The 21,450-nt window shown below is 44.6% G+C and overlaps 1 protein-coding gene across 1 annotated transcript in view; it reads left to right on the forward strand.

The window, feature by feature from the left end:
• The window catches only part of PIP5K1B (phosphatidylinositol-4-phosphate 5-kinase type 1 beta), a 234,410-nt gene that overhangs the window by 59,008 nt on the left and 153,952 nt on the right, over positions 1-21,450 (forward strand). Inside the window, exons 2-3 of the mRNA XM_075317790.1 lie at positions 10,996-11,070; positions 11,631-11,699. Coding sequence (XP_075173905.1) covers positions 11,631-11,699 — 69 coding nt within the window. The 5' untranslated portion in view covers positions 10,996-11,070. The remainder of the gene's footprint in view (positions 1-10,995; positions 11,071-11,630; positions 11,700-21,450) is intronic.

The raw sequence follows: 21,450 nt of genomic DNA on the forward strand, positions 1-21,450 counted from the left end.
CTGAACGCTGGGGATCCAGCAACTACACCTAAAGGTCCTCATATAAATTAGATGGCTTTTGACCGAATGATACTTTGGCCGATTGTTAGGCCCACAACCATCTCAGTTGTTTCTGCAGTACACAGGAGCGCTCGTTTGTCCTATGTATTACATAAGAAAGCTGCAGACATCTGAGCCAGGAGAACAATTGATGGGTAGTCTGATATCTGACATTCCTGCTCAACATCTTCCCCGAAAATCAATTGGCCAGTGACCCCATACACAAGACTGTTGGCTGAACATGTTGATATTGGCGGGTGCAATTTACACTGATCTAATGTATGTGCGGGTCTTAAATAGCTTGGCCACTGCTTTAACATTGATGTCCTATCTTTAGGAGAGGTCATCAATGTCTTGTCAGCCAATGTCCAACAACCGTTGTCCCCTCCGATCAGCTGTTCCTGGTGCTGGCAGTGGCAGCATGCAGCCGGAAATGCTCAGTTCTAGAACACCCCCTTCAACTATTAGCGACCACGGCTGGGTACTGCAAATCTACTCTTATTGATTTGAATAGGAGGCGGATGTAGAGTCCCTGGCTGTGACCTCTATCAGCTCCAAAACTGAGCATTTCTGTACATTTCCGGATGCCTCCTACCTCCGGCACCGAGAACAGCTGATCAATGGGGGTGCGGGGTGTTGGATCTCAGCCGATCAGAGATTGATGACCTATCCTAAGGATGGTACATGAATGATAAAGTAGTGGCCAACCTCTTTAAGGAGATCAATGGACTCCCAGAGTTGCTTGCTGTTCAGAAGGGTTTGTCCAGTTGTACTCCCCCTTTAAAGTAAAAGCTTTACAATAGTTTCAGCACTGCCAGAAAGTATTACGGCAGGCTGCAGATGACCTGTGTAGAATTTCTCTGGATATCACTGATCACGTGTTCTGCATTATTATCATTAACCATTAAAAGTATCAGCCATGACTCAATATAACTATTATAAAAAGATTGAATGCTTGTAATGAGAATACATTTAATTGATCACCAATTAGAAATCCTTCATTACAATGACTTCAGAAAAACTGATCACCCAGTCAGATAAAAAAAAGTTGAACTGCTAAGCTTGTAAGCCTGAAAAAGCTCCAGGAACTACACACACCCTGACATTTCTATGCAGGTGTGGCATCGAGGTACAGCAGGTGGTATCTAAACGTCATAACTCTTTACTCAACCTTTACCCTGGAGAACCGAACAAAGTAATAATGGAACTATATGCAAGACTCTCATAACTTTGTTTTCGTCATATATATGTGTGTGAAATTTTTGGAAAGTTCTGCTACAAGACAATCCCCAAATTTTATTCTATCATTTGATATTTAGGTAGTTTCTTCCAAAACTGAAACATTTCCAAACAGAATAATCCATACACTGTCTAGCAAGTTTTCAGTTTGAAGGTAGCATCATCATAGTTGTATTCTATGTACAACTTTCATTCCCACCAGTAGGGTCACGGTAATCTATCATAAAGACAAGTCAGTTTATATTGGTGAGGGTTTGGAACTGATACCCACTTAAATGGCTCATACCAACGATTGGCTCAGTAGTGGGCAGTTTCAGGTCCTTTTGATTTTTCCATCTCTCATCTAAGAGGCAGGGTTAGTTAAGACATACATTAATCATTGAAGCTGGCCATACGCATGAGATAACTGTCGGGTTTACGTTCATTCAGCAGACTGTTTTCTGTCCCGATTCCTATTATAAACACATTCGACTCAACCAAATGTTCATCTATTTTAAATGGGGTCAGGCTTATCTCCCCCAAAAACTAAAGTATTGAATAATAAAATTCCAATTGCTCCATCCTTTTTGCCCCATTATCTTTTGGGGGAGAGTTGGTAAGCCTCAGCTCAGCTGATACCTCCGGACGTGATGAGTTCTGCCAACTGTCAGATAATATGTATGATTACTTTAAGACTTAGAAACAGCCTCTATTCTGAAATTCATTGTCAGGGTTGTCAGGTTACTTTTTCTAAGAATGGGGGTGTGCACTTGTGTTCTTTGAACCATTAAACCATTCATCGTGAAAAATGGAAAGTAAATATTTGCTTAAATTATCATGTGGATGGGCCCAGTATGCAGCAGCCAAATGTTATCTGTTTGAAGGTATTCATAGCTCATAAAGTGATGGAAAATTGCTAGGAGATACCATCCCATTATGCTTGCTGTGGGGTTGAACTTTGAGATCCCGATCGGTCCTGAGACTGAACGGTCCACAAAGCTGATTTAGCACTGAGGCCCTTCAATATTTTTGTCTGTAAGGTACTGCAGTACAATTATATATTCTATGGAGTTGTCTGCAGAGCCCAGAACAGTCAAGTGACCTGAAAAACAGCTGTGCATGTAAAAACAGTGATAGAAATACTGTTCTGAATTTGTACTGTGACTGCTTTATTCTCAGGATCATTGGGATTCCCTGAGGTCGGACCCAAACTAATCAAAAAGTAGATCTTTTAAAATTTGGATTCGATGAATTTTCACAAAAAAAATCAATTTCTTGTGAATCTCAATACTGGAAAGCTTCTAATTGCTTGGATAAAATACAGGAGAGGAGAGAAAGAGGATCACATTGACCATAAGAGCTTACACTCTACAGTAGAGTGAGTTAGAGGACCGTGCTGATTATAAGGGCAAGATACAGTCACAACATCTATCAGGGGGGTACAGATGGCTTTGGGTCATCTGGCTCTGGATTGCCCTCTACTTCGGTGGCTCCGCCTCCTCCCGCCACCTCTTTTTTAGAAAGGAGAGAGATGAGACCCTACGATCTAAGGGAACGGGGACCACCGAAATCGAACAGGGCCTAAGCAGGGTACGGGATGAGATAGGGGTTAAGACACAGGTCATTAATTTGTCAAGTTATGAATTGTCGGAAATCGAGTTATCAGTACTAAGGGCAGGTCTGGGTTTTGTGCCCACAGTAAGATACGATGCTTTTACATGGGTTAAAGACATAAATCTTTTTATCCGGAAACTTAAATGGAAAAAATATTTCGCAGTCAACAACCGGATGAGATGTCATAAACTGGACCTGCCACTGGATATGATGAGTGATTTTGACACCTTGATGGAATTAGAGGAGGAAGGGAGTAGGATGATGGGTGAAGGCCCTTTCTCCACACTCAAAAATAAAAGTACAAAGATGCCGCCCCAGGGCGATTATGACAGTACAGAGATATTTTACAAATTGGTGACCTCAGAGTTGACTAAGATTGACCCAAAACATAATCCCACCCCAGCGAACATGACCAAGCAAGAGAGAGAGGTTTTAAGTAATTTGGAGAAAAATCTCGAAATAATTATAAAACCGTCTGATAAAGGCGGGAATACAGTGGTCATGAATAGGGGTAATTACCTACGGATGTGTTTGACACTCCTAAACGACAAGGACACTTATGAAATAGTAAGGAAGGATCCAACTGACACCTTCAGAGGTGAACTGGAGGAGCTATTGATCATGGCTAAGGATGACAAACTGATTTCTAAGGAGGAATTTGAATATCTACTCCCCAAACATCCTAAGATAGCAACTTTTTATACGATGCCGAAAGTGCACAAAGGACTTGATCCCTTGAAAGGACGACCAATCGTCTCGGGGATCGATGCCCTGTGCCAAAATATTAGCACGTATGTAGACCAAATTCTGCGACCATTCGTAACTGCTTTACCATCACACATCAAGGATACGATGGACCTACTTAGGAGAATAGAGGATATTACTGTAGAGAAAGAGGCTATATTGGTGTCGATAGATGTGGAATCTTTATATAGCCGAATCCCCCACAAACATGGACTGAGAGCCATTGATTATTTTCTTTCATCTCGTGGAGTACAATATAACACCCACAATAAATTTGTACGAGAATTGATGGAATTTATTCTGACTAGAAACTACTTCCTGTTTGATTCTAGATTCTACCACCAGCTCAGGGGCACAGCGATGGGGAGCCCATGTGCCCCCACGTATGCAAACTTGTTCCTGGGCTGGTGGGAGGATACGGTGGTTTTTAGTGAAGACGATTCAATGTGGTGCCCCCAGATCTCTTTCTGGGGGCGCTATATTGATGACATCTTTGTGATATGGTCCGGGACCAGGGAATCGTTCATCTCATTTATAGACCATTTGAACATTAATAATTTAGATCTCAGATTAACATATGAGATTGGTGGGAATAGGATTCCGTTTCTTGACATCTTCATTCAGAAAGACACGAATGGACGATTAAAGACAGACATATATAGAAAACCGAACTCTACGAATAACCTGTTACATTGGAACAGTTTCCATCCACTCCCCCTGAAAAAAGGTATCCCCAAGGGGCAGTTCCTGCGAGTACGCAGGAACTGCTCCTTGGCTGAGGACTTTGATAAACAGTCAAAACATCTAAAAAATAGATTCCTACAGAGGGGATATCCTCTAGAGACTGTCAAGACGGCCTGTGAACATGCCTGGCAGAGTGAGCGGACAAGATTATTGATTCCAAGAAATAAGGATGAGAGAGAGCAGAAGACAAGATTGATCGGCACCTTCGACGACCAAAATAGGAAAATAATGGGGATCCTTAGAAAATATTGGGGGATCCTGCGAAATGACCCAGATATTGGGGATTCAATTACCAATTTTCCCTCTGTGACATATCGAAGGGGTCGAACAATCAAGGATCATGTGGTGCACAGTCTATATACCCCTCCTCAAAAAGCAGGCACTTGGCTGGACAATAGAGGAATGGGGACCTTTAAATGTGGGAAGTGCTCTTTTTGTAAATTCATCATTCCATCAAAAGAGTTTACAAGTGTTAGCACAGGGAGGACATATAAAAACCGGAACTTCGCCAATTGTAGGACAGAAGGCGTGGTTTATCTTTGTACATGTACATGTCCTCTCAACTATGTAGGGAAGACCAAAAGGCAGTTGAGAACGAGAATTAGTGAGCATCTAGGGGATGTAAGAAATAAAAGAGACACCCCCATTGCTCGCCATGTAAATAGCTGTCATGGCGGCGATGTAGGAGTTCTGTCGTTTAGGACAATAGAGACTATCCCAGTCCCGGCGAGGAGAGGAGATTGGGATAAAATGATTATCCAAAGGGAGACCCGATGGATATTTTGGTTGCGAACCACACATCCAGAGGGGCTCAATGAGCAGTTGAGCTTTGTGAGCTTCATATAATGTGTATAATCATGGGCAAAATCTAGGGAGCACATAGGTCTCCTTCCATGTGAAGGAGAGTGTTCATATGGTGGTTACCCGATATTTACCTTAGTTACCAGCCTCCGCAGCTCTCACGCTGCCTGTGCTGCCGGCTATCGTTGTTGGGATCGCTGGTAAGTTGTTTAGTGTGACTGGACCTTTACCCAGTGATGTACCCAGTGCTCCACTAGAAGCTGTTGATCTGCAATTGCCCAGGTAGTGTCCAGTACTTAACAAGGTATTAGTACTATTTCATAGCTACAAGGCATTATGACGAGGCCAGGGCAGCAACAAATAAATGGCATTAGCCCATTTGCTTTGGCAGTGTGAGAAATGATGATGGGAAAGATTTTTTTTTGCTAACCGTAAATCAAATTTATGGTTTCTGGAACTATCAGAAATTTGACTCGAACCCGATCCTCCATGGATCGATCTGCTCATCTCTAGTGATAGCATGTCCTATCAATATAATATTGCCTCTGCCTCTAGCTCCTCCCCTGCATCTAGCGCCTCCTCTGCCTCTAGCTCCTCCCTTGCATTTAGCGCCTTCTCTGCCTTTAGCTCCTCCCTTGCATTTAGCACCTCCTCTGCCTCTAGCTCCTCCCTTCTCCCGAAATCATAGAATCTCATCAGCACCAACTGCCATCTCCTATCTCAGTAATGAAAAAGTCTTCCCTGAATACAGATTTTCACTCAGAATTGAGAATTTTGATAATGACTGATCAATTCTGGCAGAGAAAGAAGCAGATTTTTCTGATAAGAAATATTACAAAGTTGCTTATTTTCATAAAAATTAAAACGACGGTTCCGCTTTAAGTGTAAATTTACATCACCTATTTTTTTCTTGACTTGTTAGTTCTTCACGATTAGTCACAGAATCAATTCAATTGACAAGAAAACAGACTCAATGATTTTGTAGAAAATATTAACATAAAATGACTGTAGTTCAACCAAAGAAGTGCTAGGGAATACAATAACAGTCGCCAAGCTTCTTATCTAACCATCTAAGCACGCAGGTATGTTTACATGCTTTCTCGAAGTTTACCAGCTGATTTATATTGACTCTACCTCATATGACTGACATATGAACCCAGTTTATTATTCACTTTTCTCACACGCTATTATCTGAGATCCTTCAAATGTAGATTTTCCCTACGTTCCGCAAGTAGCACAGAGTAGGGAAAGAGTGTATTTTCTTTTACGAGAAGTTATGTTTGGGTGGAATATTTTATTTAGCTAATAAAATCAGATTCTCAAGCGTGACTATAGCAGATATTAGCTTCATACATTTCCTGAGTACTATGGCACCCAGGGGTAGAACAAGCTTTTCTGGTGCCCAAGGGATGTTTTAAAAAATGTGCACCAACCATTCTGTCTGTGATGTTTAGCGTTATAGATGGAATATAGATAAGCCGTAAAAGGAACTTGTTAGCGGATTTATCTTCTCCAAACTAATGCCATCTAAGCAAAGTTGTTGTAAAGGAGGTTAAATTCATATCTTTGTTATAAAAAAGGGATTTCCCATTTCTTTAGAATGCCTTGGGAACTTTTAATGCTAATAAGCGGCAAGTGCAGAGGGGCTGGTACTGCGCTTCCAGCTCTCCAGTCTCTCTCTCTCTTTGTCCGCCCACCCCTGGCCTCCGGTCTTTGACTGATAGGTTACTCAGACAAGAATTGACCTATGTGCACCACCCGAGATGTGAAGTAGGTGCCGTCATTCCCTCGGGTGGCAAATCTTAATGACATTGCAAGAGACGGACTATTGATGTGCATGTGCACTACCCCAAGGGATGATGACACTTGCGTAAGATCTTGGATGCAGAATGGAGGTCAATTACACCAGAGTGACCTGTCAGTCAATAACTGGAGTCTGACGGTGGGTAGAGAAAGAGAGGCCCAGAGAGCTCTAAATGCAATGCGAGCCATGCTGCACTTACAGTGCAACAGTGTAAGATAACAATTGCTCACGGGATTGCTAGAAAACAGGTAATCACTTTTAAACAACAATGTAACCTCCTTTATAGGAACTTTGCTTAGATGCAATTAGTTTTGGAGTACAAAAACCTGCTGACAGGTTCCCTTTAATTAAAGATAACCTGCTAGGACACGTTTACTGGTGAAAGCTTCAAAGATTGATTTTGCTGTACTTGCAAATGAATCATATTTTATTGTTTGTTCTAGTATCTATACAGTTATGTCACTAGGTTCAGCTGTAAAAATCTTCTGACAGATTCCCCTTAAATTACCCCTTGGCTTAAGGTGCATTTGCATTTAGGGCATCTCCATACACTCTGAGTGCATCAGCACGCCCCTATGCACTTCCAAGCTAATCTGCATATAGATTCAGAGCTTGCTTATCGGATTGCTACAAAATGTGCATCATTATTATTAGGTTGGAGTCACACTTACATGTAAAGCCCCCGTCACACACAGAGATAAATCTTTGGCAGATCTGTGGTTGCAGTGAAATCATGGACATATTGTTCCATTTGTACAAAGCTACAAACCTGGCACTGATTGTCCACAATTTCACTGCAACCATAGATCTGCTGCAGATTTATCTCTGTGTGTGTGACCGGGCCTTAACTTGAGCGAGAATCGCATCACACTGCCAGTCCGGCTGGTGGCTCCCCTGACAGGAGCGGGTCAGCTTCATGTATTTCTGTGCAGTTCACCCGCTCCTGTCAGGGGAGCGGGCAGCCAGCTGGATGGGGCAGTGTGATGCGATCATTGCTTAAGTCCCACACAAGTATGACTCCAGCCATATTGTTGTTCCAGGATGTATACAGTCCTACCATTAATTTCAGAACTAATATCTTCCTGACAGGTTTCTTTTACATTGCCAAATACACCTACAGCATTGTCGGCAGCTTGGTCATAGTCTCCAAATGGTTTCACTAATACTTTTTAAGGCAAGACTTTTTTTTAACCTAAAAGGGACTCCTCCATCTTAGGGCTCATTCAGATGTCAGTTTTTGTTGTATTAGTTCTGTCTTTAGTTTTCATGGAACCCAGTACCCATTATAGTCTATAGAGCTGTTCACATACCTATGTATGTTTTCAGACCAAGTAGTTCACACAAAATCAAGGCGGAACGTCCTATGCAGATCTGATTCTGGGATCAAAAAATCACCAATGCATATCTATGGGTCCATGAAAAAATTTGATAGCACTCGGACGTCATCTATGTTCTGTTCGTTTTTTACAGACTATGTGATAAAAGAAGCTTGGAAAACGTCCATCAGCTTTTTTTTTCATAATAGAAAAACTGTTGAAACTCTGAATGTAAAAAACGACTGTGACCAAACTCTGATGAAAATTTTGTTCAAAACGCCAACGAAACTTGGACTGTTTTTTTTGCTTAGAAGAAAAATCACTAAAGTCTGAGTAGTCCCTTAATGGTAGCTGACCTTCCACACTTGTTCAGGGGATAGCTATACATTTTAGGGAAACTGTAGTACTCTAAACTTAAATTTCTGGTTGGATTTATCCTAAAGTAGTGCTTTTAGAGAAGAATATATCAATAATTTGGTGACAGACGTTGAGTCATGGAGTTTTCGGTCAGTAGGGACTCTATATGCCACTGTACAGACTGCTGTAACATCACAGGGGCCAAGACCAATATCACATGTTTTTACTAGATCTTTCTTCCAAACTAACATTAAAAATGGTGGCCGAATATCTGTTAGTGAAAAGGAAGGTATGGTTTTCTCAGACTTGCCATGTTTACAAGGTGTACCATTTTAGCACTCTAATTTGTAAAGTTTGTACTTTTTGCAGAATTTGCTTTTTATATTTATGTTTTGTGACCTTTTTCTCCAACTCGTCATTGTAGAAAACACAAAGAAAGTGTAGGATTTAATTCAGGATGACAGATGCTTTTACACAATAAGAATATTGTATAAAATCTCTACTTTAAAAATAAAACATTCATGTTTTCTGCAATTTTTATGTGAGTTTTTGATGAATTTGAAGCAAGAGTTTCAACTATGTGTGTAAATAAGCCCAAAAGGCATGCTGTGAACTAGTAAATGTTATCTGTGTCGTAAGGTGAACCAGATAAACCAACTGTTTTACTAGATGAACTCTTGGTTAGCGAAAATATAAAGTAGACATAGGTTGTACTACGGTATTATTTGATATGTATTTCCAGGACTACACAGTAAGGCCAGTGTCACACGGTACGATCTATCGTGCGATCACATGAGCGATCGTACCCGCCCCAGTCGTTTGTGCGTCACGGGCAATTAGTTGCCCGTGGCGCACAAAGTCATTAACCCCGGTCCCACGTACTTACCTCCCGGATGACGTTGCTGTGGGCGGCGAACATCCTCTTCCTGAAGGGGAGGGACGTTCGGCGTCACAGCGCGCCACACAGCGGCTGGCCAATAGAAGCGGAGGGGCGGAGATGAGTGGGACGTAATATCCCGCCCACCTCCTTCCTGCCGCATTGCCGGCGGGACGTAGGTAAGCTGTGTTCGTAATTCCCGGGGTGTCACACGGAGCGATGTGTGCTGCCTCGGGAATGATGAACAACCGTAGCACAGAAGGAGGACCGACATTTTTAAAATGAACGACGTGTCAACGAGCAACGATAAGGTGAGTATTATTGCTCGTTGACAGTCGTTTGGAGGTGTCACATGGTATGACATCTCTAACGATGCCGCATGTGCGTCACGGAATCTGTGAACCCGACGACATATCGCATGATATATCGTACCGTGTGACGTCGGCATTACTCTGATCTTGCTACAGCAATTTTCAAGTAAATTGTGTGACCAAAACATAAGTGTAACGTGTCTGTGACTTATTGTCATGCTATTAGTTTGAAGATGTGATTTCAAGGTTAAAAAGAACAACCAAATTGCAGACTGGTTCCATAGTTTTTGATTTTTGTTGTGTTGGGTTACAGGTTCCAACATGACATTATTGACAGTCATTTAAAAGAAATCTGTCAGAAACTTTTCGCCCTCTAAACCTGTTGTCCCCAACCTTTCTGACTTTGAGAGTCATATTCAGCTCTTAGAGAGGGTCACAAACCACATTAAGCTCTGAAAAAGGGTAGTGAGCCATTAAGTTATCTCTAACACTCCTCCCATCCTCATGGTCAGTAAATGGCCTCCAGATTGTGAGCCTGTGAACCACATATGGCTCCCAAGTCATAGGTTGGGGACCCCTGGTCTAAACTATTTATATGTGTATGTAACTCTTTCAAAGACAAATCCAGGAATAACTTTACATGGCGAGTGCATTATTCAGTTAATGAGAAATCAGCATTTAAATTGATATGCAAATGAGGCTCAAGGGCTTTTATAGATCTGAAGCCTCAGTGACTCCAGCTCTATTCCCCAGCTAGCACTGCCTCTTCCTGTTTGACTGACAGTCTCTATGCTACGTAACTTCAGGCAAAGGAGTAGTGAGTCAAGCAGGAAGAGGCAGCACTGGGCAGGGAATAGAGTTGGAGTGACAGAGGCTTCAGATCTACAAATAGTTCTTCAGCCTCATTTACACTTCAATTCAAACATGGATTTCTCAGAAACAAAGGCACGGTCTGATCATGTAAAGGTATTGCTGACTTGTCCATAAAAGCATTATACATGCACAAATAATTTGGTGGGAGAAATCCTGCTGTCAGATTCCCTTTAATGTGATTTCACAATGCAACACTCCAATTTAACATTGGATATACCACATTTTCACACAAAATCTGCCTAACTTTGATATAGATGCTAGATTTTATATTTCATGGCTTGTTTTGTTCTTTCCTAGGGTCGTGGAACAAGCTGCATAAATGAACAGTGCACTCATTCACCCTGGCTCCAGATGATTTACAACTGAAGAAAGGTAATTTTTTTATTCCTTGTACACAAAGTAGCTGGACATACTACATGTGGGTATTAGAATTGGATTTTGAGTCGTTTTTTGCCGAGCTGTCGTTTTCTGTGTAAATTGAGCACATCCAGTCTCAATGTAAGCCGAGGTTTTCTAATGTCTGTCATTTTAGCTGGTGTTAAAGCATGACTCGCAGCCAAGAGGAGCATTAGCATAGCATTACAGTAGGCACTGGCCTCATTGTAACATTATAAAATGAATAAATCCCAAATGGTTTCCTCCTTTTTCAAATTGAGCCAGACACGCGGGAACAGAAGGGATTTTAGGTTACATTCTAAGCAGTTTAATTGTTATGAAATCTCAAAGCAGGAGAAAGTAGATCTTGTACATTGTAAGAAAAGATTTTCTGGAATAATCTGCCCCCTTGCCAGCACTGAGGAGCTGGTGGAGATGGTGTGGGATGGAGCTGTAAAGGTAACAGTGCAGAGCGGGCGCAGTGAGCATCTAGAGAGCTGAGAAATCTAGCCTGTTCATTGTTCCATTAGGTAACTGGAAGTTTTCCTTCTGTCTAGATGTCTACTGTCACAGAGAATGGAAGTGCAACAAGTGAACGAACAAAGGGGGAAAAAACGTACAAAAAGGTAAGCGTAAAAAAAAAAAATCGAAAAATCTCTGCTAACCTTTAAATGCGAAAAAAAATTAATTACAAATTTGTAGTACCCCTTGCCAAAACATAGGGAGGCGAAACATAGTCATCGTATTTTGATAGTATTTATTTAATGATCCTCCTGAGTCCGTACGATATGGAATGTTATGGGGCATCTCAATGATTTGCAAATGTTTATGTTGTGTTCAGACTGTCGTACATGTATGATGTTATTATGGCAGAAGCTAGTTGTAGTGATACATACAGTCTGTCGGCAGATAGTGACAGTGAACAGATGGATAAATGCAGAGCAAGGCCTGACTGCCAGGTTTGTCTGTCACTTTTTATGTATACCAACTCAATCATGCGTTCCATTTTGTTGGGACAATTATTTTTTTATGTTTGTGTACAGATTACCATATATATATATATATATATATATATATATATATATATATATATATATATTTATATATATATATATATATATATATATATATATAGATATAGATATCGGAGCATCAGTTACGTCTAGTTGTTAGAATACAGCACCATCATTGTTATTGGTGGTTTATGTTTCTGGCGAACCTGAACTTTTAAGGCTAAAATAAGACAATAAGTAGTGATGAGCGAGCATGCTTGTCACTACTCGGTACTCGCACGAGTATCACTGTACTCGGGCTGCTCGGCGGGGACCGAGTAATCTCGCGATACTCGTGCTTTACTCGTGGTCTTCATTTCTGCATGTTGGCGCTCTTTTGAGAGCCAGCCCTCATGCAGGGATTGGCTGGCAGACCACTGCAATGCCACAGCCCTGTTAGTTGTGGAATTGCAGTGATTGGCCGGCCTGCACAGCGTCACCGAGCCTTTATATCGGCCGGCGCGCTGTGCTCTGCTCACAGCTATTCTGACAGTGAGTGTAGGGAGAGTGTCGCTGATTCAGGGAAAGCTTTGCGGCCCTTTATAGCTTTTTCAGTTGCAGGGCTGCAAACAGTGTGACCAAAAGTCCTTCTCAGGACTATTCTAGTTGTATACAGGCAGGCAGGGTATAGCCAGGTCGGAGTACAGTAGCAGAGTCCTTCTCAGGACTATTGTTGCTATATACAGGCAGGGTATAGCCAGGTCTGAATACAGGCTAGTGACCAAAAGAGTCCTTGTCAGGACTATTGTAGCAGTATACAGGCAGGCAGGCAGGCAGGGTAGTGGTGACCGTATACCAGCCTTCATATCTGGGGCTGGTGTACACAGTGTAAAACAGTCCAGATAGTGTCTGACTTGTCTGTACTGTAATTGTCGCTCCCCAAAAAAACCTGTTAGTAGGTTATTATTGCGTCCGTGCTTGGTTTTTAAAACCGCACGTGTGTGCCTGTTGGTGGCAGCGTACAGGTGCACTGGTGTGCGTTTACCAAACTATTATATAACGCACAAGTGTAGTGTATAATACACGTCAGTCAGCAGTGGCTGATAGTGTCAGAGTTCTTAATTTTTGCTCCTAAAACCTGTGTTAGGTTATTATTGCGTCCGTGCTTGGTTTTTAAAACCGCACGTGTGTGCCTGTTGGTGGCAGCGTACAGGTGCACTGGTGTGCGTTTACCAAACTATTATATAACGCACAAGTGTAGTGTATAATACACGTCAGTCAGCAGTGGCTGATAGTGTCAGAGTTCTTAATTTTTGCTCCTAAAACCTGTGTTAGGTTATTATTGCGTCCGTGCTTGGTTTTTAAAACCGCACGTGTGTGCCTGTTGGTGGCAGCGTACAGGTGCACTGGTGTGCGTTTACCAAACTATTATATAACGCACAAGTGTAGTGTATAATACACGTCAGTCAGCAGTGGCTGATAGTGTCAGAGTTCTTAATTTTTGCTCCTAAAACCTGTGTTAGGTTATTATTGCGTCCGTGCTTGGTTTTTAAAACCGCACGTGTGTGCCTGTTGGTGGCAGCGTACAGGTGCACTGGTGTGCGTTTACCAAACTATTATATAACGCACAAGTGTAGTGTATAATACACGTCAGTCAGCAGTGGCTGATAGTGTCAGAGTTCTTAATTTTTGCTCCTAAAACCTGTGTTAGGTTATTATTGCGTCCGTGCTTGGTTTTTAAAACCGCACGTGTGTGCCTGTTGGTGGCAGCGTACAGGTGCACTGGTGTGCGTTTACCAAACTATTATATAACGCACAAGTGTAGTGTATAATACACGTCAGTCAGCAGTGGCTGATAGTGTCAGAGTTCTTAATTTTTGCTCCTAAAACCTGTGTTAGGTTATTATTGCGTCCGTGCTTGGTTTTTAAAACCGCACGTGTGTGCCTGTTGGTGGCAGCGTACAGGTGCACTGGTGTGCGTTTACCAAACTATTATATAACGCACAAGTGTAGTGTATAATACACGTCAGTCAGCAGTGGCTGATAGTGTCAGAGTTCTTAATTTTTGCTCCTAAAACCTGTGTTAGGTTATTATTGCGTCCGTGCTTGGTTTTTAAAACCGCACGTGTGTGCCTGTTGGTGGCAGCGTACAGGTGCACTGGTGTGCAATTTCCAGAAACTTTGATATAACGCACAAGTAGTGAATATACACGTCAGCAGTGCACAGCATTGCAAAATGCGCAAGGGCATTGGCAAGGAACAAGGAAGTGGACGTGATGGTGGTGCAGGCAGAGGCCGAGGTCGTGGGCAAGCTCTAATTTCGCCACAACAAAGGGCCACATCTAGTCGCTCGCACGTCCTGTCCCAAATTCTTGGGGACCGCAGCAGTACACCGCTCTTGAACCAAGACCAGTGTCAACAGGTTGTTAGTTGGATAGCGGATAATGCTTCCAGTCAGATTGGCACCACCACAAACACTCTGTCTTCCACACGGTCAAGTGTCAGTAGCCGTGATACTGCACCGCACATTTCTGAACCTGATCCTCCTTCCTACCACCAGGCTGAGTACACGTCCTCCTCGGACATTAATGATCCCACACTTGGACACTCGGAAGAGCTGTTCACGTTTCCATTCACACATTCTGGCCTCTCGCCAGCTCATATTGAAGTGGGTCATGAGGAGATCGTCTGTACAGATAGCCAAATATTTGAGCAGCCACGTTCTCACGAAGTTGGCAACGTGTCTCAACAAGTGGTGGACGATGATGAGACACAATTGTCAGCAAGTCAGGAGGAGGAGCAGGGTGCGGAAGAGGAAGACGACGTGGTGGATGATCCAGTAACTGACCCAACCTGGCAGGAGGATATGCAGAGCGAGGACAGCAGTGCACAGGGGGAGGGAGGCGTAGCATCACAACAGGCAGTAAGAAGCAGGGTGGTGGTCCCAGGCAGAAGTCAGGCAACCGTTCCCCGTAACAACACGACGACACAAGGTGCCTGTACAAATGTTAGGTCTTCACGAGTCTGGCAGTTTTTTAAGTTGGATCCAGATGATTCAAAAAAGGCCATTTGCAACACCTGCCGTGCCAGCATCAGCAGGGGTACCAAAACTAGCAGCCTGACCACCACCAGCATGATCAGGCACATGTCAGCCAAGCACCCGACTTTGTGGGAAGTACAACAGAGTCGAGGAGCAGTGCTTGCTGATGTCACTGCTACGTCTTCGCTGGTTGTGCATGCGAGCCAATCCTCTGTCCATGCTGCCTGCGAACAAGCCTCCTCCACTCCTGCACCTGCAGTTGCCTACGCAGAAAGAACACCATCATCAAGCACGTCCTTGTCCCAGCGCAGCGTTCAGTTATCCATTCAGCAAACCTTTGAACGCAGGCGCAAATACACTGCCAACACCCCACATGCCACAGTTCTAAATGCTAACATTTCGCGACTGCTTGCGCTGGAAATGTTGCCTTTTAGGCTGGTGGAGACAGAAGCATTCCGTGACCTGATGGCGGCAGCTGTCCCACGTTACTCGGTCCCCAGCCGCCACTATTTCTCCCGGTGTGCCGTCCCCGCGTTGCATAACCACGTGTCACAAAACATCACACGTGCCCTGAACAACGCTGTTTCACCCAAAGTCCACCTAACCACAGACACGTGGACAAGTGCTTGTGGGCAAGGCCGCTACATCTCGTTGACGGCACACTGGGTTAATATTGTGGAAGCTGGGACCCAGTCTGAGCGAGGGACGGAACACGTCCTTCCCACACCAAGGTTTGCAGGCCCTACCTCAGTCAGTGTTTCACCCACACTCTACAGCTCCGGAATGTCATGCTCTTCAGCCTCCTCCTCCTCCTGCGCATCCTCATCCACTGTGCCCTCCACACCAGTCACAAGCTGGAAGCACTGCAGCACTGCCTCGGCGAAGCGGCAACAGGCTGTGCTGAAGCTAATCTGCATAGGTGACAAACCCCACAATGCAGAAGAGCTGTGGACAGCTCTGAAACAGCAGGCAGATCACTGGCTCACACCTCTGAACCTAAAGCCAGGAAAGGTCGTTTGTGACAATGGCCGGAACCTGGTGGCGGCTTTGAGGCGAGGCCAGCTGACACATGTTCCATGCGTGGCCCATGTGCTCAACCTCGTGGTTCAGCGGTTTATAAAGTCATACCCAGAGCTGTCTGATCTGCTGGTAAAAGTTCGCCGCCTGTCTGCACATTTTCGAAAGTCACCTACTGCTTCAGCCGGCCTTGCCGGCTTTCAGCGCCGTTTGCATCTTCCGGCTCACAGACTGGTGTGTGATGTCCCCACGCGTTGGAATTCAACTCTGCACATGTTGGTCAGGATATGTGAGCAGAAGAGGGCAGTTGTTGAGTACCTGCATCACCTAAGCCGTCGGGAAATGGGTCAAACTCCACACATAACACCTGAGGAGTGGAGATGGATGTCAGACCTATGTACCATCCTCCAAAACTTTGAGGACTCCACCAAGATGGTGAGTGGTGATGACGCCATTATTAGCGTCACCATACCGCTACTCTGCCTTCTAAAACGGTCCCTTTTGAAAAACAAACATGATGCATTGCAGGCGGAGCGCGATGAGTTGCAGCAAGAAACAGTAGTGGGTGTGGGTGATAACACACAGCCCAGCCTCGTCTCATCACAACGTGCAGTGGAGGACTATGACGAGGAGGAGGATGAAGACATGGAGCAACTCTCCGGCCAAATTGAGGATATGACATGCACACCAGTCATATCCTCGATTCAGCGTGGCTGGCCAGAGGACAGGGTAGATGAGGAGGAGGAGGAGGAGGAGGAGGAGGAGGACAGCATGTTCAGTCATCTTGTTGGTCAGGCTACTGAAGTCCTGGCTGTTAAGAGTCTGGCGCACATGGCTGACTTTATGGTAAGCTGCCTGTCTCGTGACCCTCGCGTTAAGAACATCTTGGCCGACAATCATTACTGGTTGGTAACACTGTTAGACCCACGCTACAAGGAGAACTTTTTGTCTCTTATTCCCGTGGATGAGAGGTCAACCAAAATGCAGCAGTTTCGGAAGGCCATACTCACGGAAGTAGGCAAAGCATTCCCCTCACAAAACGCTAGCGGCATAGGTCAGGAATCAGTGGACAACCGAGGCGTACAGCCGAGAGAGGCACAAGTCCAATCCGCCAGAGGTAGGGGAACAGTCTTTAAGATGTGGGACAGTTTTCTCAGCCCCTCACGTACCACAGCCCCTGAGGTGCGGGGTAGTGCCACAAGAAATCCTAAGTTTGCCCAGATGCTGAAGGAGTACCTTGCAGATCGAACAACTGTACTCCGACATTCCTCTGTGCCTTACAATTATTGGGTATCCAAGCTGGACACGTGGCATGAATTGGCTCTCTACGCCTTGGAAGTCCTGGCCTGCCCTGCTGCTAGCGTTTTGTCAGAGCGTGTTTTTAGTGCCGCAGGTGGAATCATTACAGATAAACGCACCCGCCTGTCAACTGAAAATGCTGACAGGCTGACTCTGATAAAGATGAACAAGGGTTGGATTGGGCCAGACTTCACCACACCACCAGCAAATGAGAGCGGAATTTAAAGTTTGCCATGTACCTCCACTCACCCATGGGTACACTTCTCGACTTTGGATAATCGCTGGACTGCTCCTCCTTCTCCTCATGCGCCATCATGATGACCGTTACAATAGTTAGGTCTTTGTTTCAGGTATACCCCCAGTGGTAAATTTTTTCGCCCATTCTTTGCAGAATGGACATTACAACGACAGGAGACCCGCTCCTTTGCAATGGGAACAATGTTTTGAGGCCCTCATGCACGTCTCTACCCAGGGACAACGTGGAGCCTCCCAATTTTTGGCTGCCCTGCCTAAGGGCTATACTGAAATACACCCACTTCCTTAAAATGGACACTTAATGTTTTGAGGCCCTCATGCACGTCTCTACCCAGGGACAATGTGGAGCCTCCCAATTTTTGGCTGCCCTGGCAAAGGGCTATACTGAAATAGACCCACTTCCTTACAATGGGCACTTCAGGTTTAAAGGCCATCATGCACGTCTCTACCCAGGGACAATGTGGAGCCTCCCAATTTTTGGCTGCCCTGCCTAAGGGCTATACTATAATACACCCACTTCCTGACAATGGACACTTAATGTTTTGAGGCCCTCATGCACGTCTCTACCCAGGGACAATGTGGAGCCTCCCAATTTTTGGCTGCCCTGGCAAAGGGCTATACTGAAATAGACCCACTTCCTTACAATGGGCACTTCAGGTTTAAAGGCCATCATGCACGTCTCTACCCAGGGACAATGTGGAGCCTCCCAATTTTTGGCTGCCCTGCCTAAGGGCTATACTATAATACACCCACTTCCTGACAATGGACACTTAATGTTTTGAGGCCCTCATGCACGTCTCTACCCAGGGACAATGTGGAGCCTCCCAATTTTTGGCTGCCCTGGCAAAGGGCTATACTGAAATAGACCCACTTCCTTACAATGGGCACTTCAGGTTTAAAGGCCATCATGCACGTCTCTACCCAGGGACAATGTGGAGCCTCCCAATTTTTGGCTGCCCTGCCTAAGGGCTATACTATAATACACCCACTTCCTGACAATGGACACTTAATGTTTTGAGGCCCTCATGCACGTCTCTACCCAGGGACAATGTGGAGCCTCCCAATTTTTGGCTGCCCTGGCAAAGGGCTATACTGAAATAGACCCACTTCCTTACAATGGGCACTTCAGGTTTAAAGGCCATCATGCACGTCTCTACCCAGGGACAATGTGGAGCCTCCCAATTTTTGGCTGCCCTGCCTAAGGGCTATACTATAATACACCCACTTCCTGACAATGGACACTTAATGTTTTGAGGCCCTCATGCACGTCTCTACCCAGGGACAATGTGGAGCCTCCCAATTTTTGGCTGCCCTGGCAAAGGGCTATACTGAAATAGACCCACTTCCTTACAATGGGCACTTCAGGTTTAAAGGCCATCATGCACGTCTCTACCCAGGGACAATGTGGAGCCTCCCAATTTTTGGCTGCCCTGCCTAAGGGCTATACTATAATACACCCACTTCCTGACAATGGACACTTAATGTTTTGAGGCCCTCATGCACGTCTCTACCCAGGGACAATGTGGAGCCTCCCAATTTTTGGCTGCCCTGGCAAAGGGCTATACTGAAATAGACCCACTTCCTTACAATGGGCACTTCAGGTTTAAAGGCCATCATGCACGTCTCTACCCAGGGACAATGTGGAGCCTCCCAATTTTTGGCTGCCCTGCCTAAGGGCTATACTATAATACACCCACTTCCTGACAATGGACACTTAATGTTTTGAGGCCCTCATGCACGTCTCTACCCAGGGACAATGTGGAGCCTCCCAATTTTTGGCTGCCCTGGCAAAGGGCTATACTGAAATAGACCCACTTCCTTACAATGGGCACTTCAGGTTTAAAGGCCATCATGCACGTCTCTACCCAGGGACAATGTGGAGCCTCCCAATTTTTGGCTGCCCTGCCTAAGGGCTATACTATAATACACCCACTTCCTGACAATGGACACTTAATGTTTTGAGGCCCTCATGCACGTCTCTACCCAGGGACAATGTGGAGCCTCCCAATTTTTGGCTGCCCTGGCAAAGGGCTATACTGAAATAGACCCACTTCCTTACAATGGGCACTTCAGGTTTAAAGGCCATCATGCACGTCTCTACCCAGGGACAATGTGGAGCCTCCCAATTTTTGGCTGCCCTGCCTAAGGGCTATACTATAATACACCCACTTCCTGACAATGGACACTTAATGTTTTGAGGCCCTCATGCACGTCTCTACCCAGGGACAATGTGGAGCCTCCCAATTTTTGGCTGCCCTGGCAAAGGGCTATACTGAAATAGACCCACTTCCTTACAATGGGCACTTCAGGTTTAAAGGCCATCATGCACGTCTCTACCCAGGGACAATGTGGAGCCTCCCAATTTTTGGCTGCCCTGCCTAAGGGCTATACTATAATACACCCACTTCCTGACAATGGACACTTAATGTTTTGAGGCCCTCATGCACGTCTGTATGCAGGGGCATTGGTGAACCTCACAATTTAGGACTGCCCTGGCAAAGGAAAATACTACAAAGACTCACTTCCTCAAAATGGGCACATTAGACTCAAGAGGCCTTCATGTACGTCTCTTCTCAGGGACATCGGAGTGCCACACAATGTTTTCACGTAAAATCTTTCATGTATTGATCTCAAAAAGTAACATACACCAGATCTATCTCACTATTGGGTATGTGCCCTTAACATTTCCGCCATGAAAAATCATTTTGGGGTCATTTTGGAAGGTTTTCTGGTGAGTCCGTAAAAATGGCGTAAAACGCGGACAAAATTGTTCACAGCTGTGACTTTTGAGTGATAAATGCTTCAAGGGGTCTTCCCCATGCTGTTGCCATGTCATTTGAGCACTCTTCTGAGACTTTTGTGACATTTTTAGGGTTTCTCCATGCTGCCGGGAGGTCATTTCACAAAAATACTCGGGTCTCCCATAGGATAACATTGGGCTCGTTGCTCGGGCCGAGTACACGAGTATCTTGGGAGGCTCGGCCCGAGCTTCGAGCACCCGAGCTTTTTAGTACTCGCTCATCACTAACAATAAGTAAAATTGTCATAATTCCCAGCATTTTAAAAGACTACTATGAGTCCAGTTAATGACTGGAAAATAGTCAATGTAGGGCCCTTGCAGTACAAGAGCTCATAAAAATGAACGATTTCACCTGCTTTGGAGGTAGAAATGGGTCCCCTTACCTCTTGGGCCCCTGTGCGGTTGCACAGGTTGCACCGATAATATGTCCGCCCCTGGATGTAGTACACATCCATAAGAAGGGTAGTAGAAAAGAAGTTTATATGGAGGTTATGTATTGGGGTCGGGAAAAATAGCTGTCAGTTAAACAGGCATTAGTTTGACCACTGGCGGGCACAGATATGAAAGGGCCCCTGTGCAAAAACAATTTAAGGGCCCTTTGCAGGCCAAAAACTCATAAAAATGCAAAATTGCACCTGCTATGGAGGTAGGAATGGACCCCCAACCTCGTGGGCCCCTGTGCAGCCACACAGGTTGCACTAATTATATGTCCACCTCTGAGTCCAACGGCTATCTGGTGTTAATGTATGGCCAGCATAAGGGGTAATTCCCATTTTAGCAAATTATCACCTACTCCCAGGATAGATGATAATTTGCTAATTATTGGGACCCACACCACTCCTCAGTACTAGGTTCTGTCTGGAGGGGACAAGTACAATACTGTTATCTACGGAAATATTCGATTTATCAAAGCTCTTTAATAAGTTTATTTTTTTTCTTTCAATTTGTGATTAGGTCTCTGTCTAAATACATTG

This window comes from Anomaloglossus baeobatrachus, chromosome 1 (genome assembly GCF_048569485.1).
Source record: "Anomaloglossus baeobatrachus isolate aAnoBae1 chromosome 1, aAnoBae1.hap1, whole genome shotgun sequence".
NCBI classification, from domain to species: Eukaryota; Metazoa; Chordata; class Amphibia; order Anura; family Aromobatidae; genus Anomaloglossus; species Anomaloglossus baeobatrachus.